At 71.4% G+C, this 2,965-nt stretch overlaps 1 protein-coding gene across 1 annotated transcript; it reads left to right on the top strand.

Annotated features, from left to right (window-relative positions):
• Nucleotides 232-2,955, top strand: LOC110387964. Its single transcript, XM_021376729.1, has 2 exons — nucleotides 232-1,213; nucleotides 1,476-2,955. The coding sequence occupies exons 1-2, from the start codon at nucleotides 1,100-1,102 to the stop codon at nucleotides 2,130-2,132; spliced, it is 771 nt and encodes a 256-aa protein (XP_021232404.1). The 5' UTR covers nucleotides 232-1,099; the 3' UTR covers nucleotides 2,133-2,955.

Here is a 2,965-nt window from a genome sequence, read left to right as displayed (position 1 = left end):
GGAGCTGCAGCCCCACGCTGGAGGCCGAGCTGGGGCACCGCGGGCGCGGAGCCGCTGGTGCTGTCCGGAAGGAGCCCCGCGCTCGGCCCCTTCTCTCTCCCTTCTCTTTCTCTTGCAGGGAGCTGAGCCCCGGGCCCGTCCTGCCCTGCCTCTGTCTGATATGTTTGATATTAGGTTGTTTTATTGGAAACCAACTAAATATCAAACATATTCTTACAGCGCCAGGGCCGCCCAGCGCCGCGTGCCGCCCGCGCGGGCTCAGCGCCCGCCACCTGTTCCCTGAGTGCGCAGCGATGGGCACGGGGCCCTGTGCCCCCCCCCTGCTCCCTCCTGCCCCAAATCTGTGCCTGGGCAGCACCGAGGAGCTCCCGCCGTCCCTCCCTGTGCCGGGGCAACGCGCTCCTGGGGGCCAGCAGCATCCCCCGCCCCATGGCTGGGCGCTGAGGGGGGGTTGGGGGGCTCCTGGGGGCTCAGCCGTCCCCGCTGCCCCCCCAGAGCCCGACAATGCGGGCCGGGGGCTGCCGCTAAGCCCCTGCTCTTAAAATAGCGTTGGGCTCAGTGTGCCCTTTGCCAGCCCGCCCCCCAGGCACGGGGAAATATCAGCGGGGTGCGGGGGGGTCACTGGGGGTGCTGGGGCGTGTGTGAGCTGCAGGCACTGAGCCAGGGGTGCGGGGGGGGGGCCCAGGGACCCATCACCCCCTGCCCCGGCAAACATGGAGCTGCTGGGGTGGGACGCGGTGTCCCTGTGCCACCAACGTGGGTGTCCCCTTGCAGGGGGGGGGGGGGGGGCGGGCAGCCAGGACAATGCGGGACCCCCGCCCGCCGACCTGCCGCTGCTTTTTATAACCGGCCCAGCTGTCCTGCAGGAGCCCAAATAAGGCTGTGGCCGCCCGGACCCCCCCACGCCAGACAATGGGTCCCGAGCAGAGACTTTTTGGGAGCACTGGGGGGGGGCGGGGAGGGCCAAGAAAGGCAAAGCCCCCGCGCCCACGGACCGGGGCGCACCCATAAACCGGGCGGCAGCGGGCAGCGGGCGCCAGTGCCACCGAGTGCGCCCTCCAGCTGAGCCCGCTCCGCTGAGCCCCCGCGCCCCGCAGCCATGGAGGCCATCAAGAAGAAGATGCAGATGCTGAAGCTGGACAAGGAGAACGCCCTGGACCGGGCGGAGCAGGCAGAGGCCGAGCAGAAGCAGGCGGAGGAGAGGAGCAAGCAGGTGGGGTGCGACGGGAGCCGGGAGGAGCTGAATGGGAAAGGGCACCAGGGCCGACCCGGCGGGATCCGCGTCCCGTGGGGCGGTTTGGGGCCGCGCCGTGGGGCAGCCCCGCTCGCAGCAGCCCATGGGCTCAGCCCCAGTTGTAAGGGACTGGTGGGGGTGTGGGGCATGGGGGAGCGCATGGGGACAAGGAGCGAGTCCCCTCTGTGGGAGGGAAGCCAGTGCCGTGTGGGGTGGGTGCTGACGGCCGCCGCGCTTGCAGCTGGAGGACGAGCTGGCCGCCATGCAGAAGAAGTTGAAGGGGACGGAGGACGAGCTGGACAAGTACTCGGAGGCCCTGAAGGATGCCCAGGAGAAGCTGGAGCTGGCGGAGAAGAAGGCGGCGGATGTACGTATGGGGACGAGAGCTGGGCCGGCCACCCCCCGGCAAGGGGACGGAGGACGGTCCCCCAAAATGGGGCAGGGGCACAGGGCCGAGCGCGGGGAGGGGGCGGGTGGCCCTGGAGCTGGGGTCAGCGCTCGGCCCCGGGAGCGCTGCGTCACGGCCGCGGGCGGAGGACCAACGCCAAAGAAGGACGGAGGACAACTGCACAGCGCTGCTATTGTTGGCCGCCGTTTCCAGGAAAACAATGGCGCGAGCGGTGCAGGGTTTCGCTGCCCGGCAGCCACGTGGCACCACGGCCCTTATTGTCACCTGCGGGGACGCGGCGGCCTCGGGGGCCGTCACCCTGCGCTGCCCGGGGCTCGGCTGCAGCGGTCCCCGCTGGCGCGGCTCTCCCCGGTCCCATGGGGCAGCGCCGCGTGGGGACACTCGAGCTCCTGTGCTCGCTGGGCCATCCTCCCTCTGATCACCACAATTCGGGGCCCCGGGGTCCCTCAGCCCCAGGGCCGTGCTGTGCCTCACTGGGGACGGCGCTGAGCCAGCACCGCGCTCACCCCCACCACGAAGGGCTCCGGAGCCCGTCCGTCCCCACGCTCCCTGCCCTTCTCCATTGCTCAGCACCGCGTCCCCGCGCCCTTCGCCTCTCATCCGTTCCCCGCACGGCGCTGGGAGGTGGCGGAGGGCACCGTGCTGCTGTGCCGTGCTCCCCCCGTCACCACGCATCGCCCGCAGCGCTCGGTCACACTTTTATTGAGCCCCCCATGCCCGGAACGAGCTGTGCCCCTCAGAGCGGAGCTGGTGCCGCTGCAGCTCTCAGCTCGGTTGTGTGGGGGGATATGGAGGGGAGCGGGGGGGGCTCTGGGGGCTCTCAGCCCAATGTGGGGTGAGGTGAGGTGAGGGGAGGGGAGGTGAGGGAAGGGGAGGTGAGGTGAGGCTCAGCACCGCTGGCAGTGGGTTCGGAGCAGAGCCGAGCTGGGAACTGGGGCACAGCGGGAGGGGCAGGGGGGTGAGCTCAGCCCCCGGGAATGCACCAGCACCGCCGTGCCCGTATAAGGCCCGCGGGCTGTGGAAGCCCGGCCCCGGCGAGCGCCCGGTGTGTGGGGCCTGGGGCTGCGCGGGGCAGAGCAGCGCTGGGGGCACGGGGACGTGTGGGGAATGTGTGGGGTGGGCACCCAGGAGCGGACGGGGCAGCACCGCACGTCCCCAGAGCTGTGTGGGGCAGAGCCTGGTGAACCCAGCGCCGTGTGGGGCAGAGCCCGGCATCCCCGGCCACCTGTGGGACAGGCCCCGGCGCCCCACGGCCGCCCCCTGCCCCCGCGTGGCACACGGCCCGGTCCTCCTCAGGGCGGCCCTGCTGCCCCCACTGCCAC

Source organism: Numida meleagris, chromosome 24 (assembly GCF_002078875.1).
Source record: "Numida meleagris isolate 19003 breed g44 Domestic line chromosome 24, NumMel1.0, whole genome shotgun sequence".
Taxonomy (NCBI): domain Eukaryota; kingdom Metazoa; phylum Chordata; class Aves; order Galliformes; family Numididae; genus Numida; species Numida meleagris.
Note: the sequence above shows the minus strand (reverse complement) of the source record. Positions and strands in the feature narration are given on the sequence as shown.

Coding starts and splice junctions, on each gene's coding strand:
- LOC110387964 (XM_021376729.1), top strand. CDS start 1,100: ATGGAGGCCATCAAGAAGAAGATGCAGATGCTGAAGCTGGACAAGGAG. Junction 1,214..1,475: donor CGGAGGAGAGGAGCAAGCAG/GTGGGGTGCGAC, acceptor CCGCGCTTGCAG/CTGGAGGACGAGCTGGCCGC.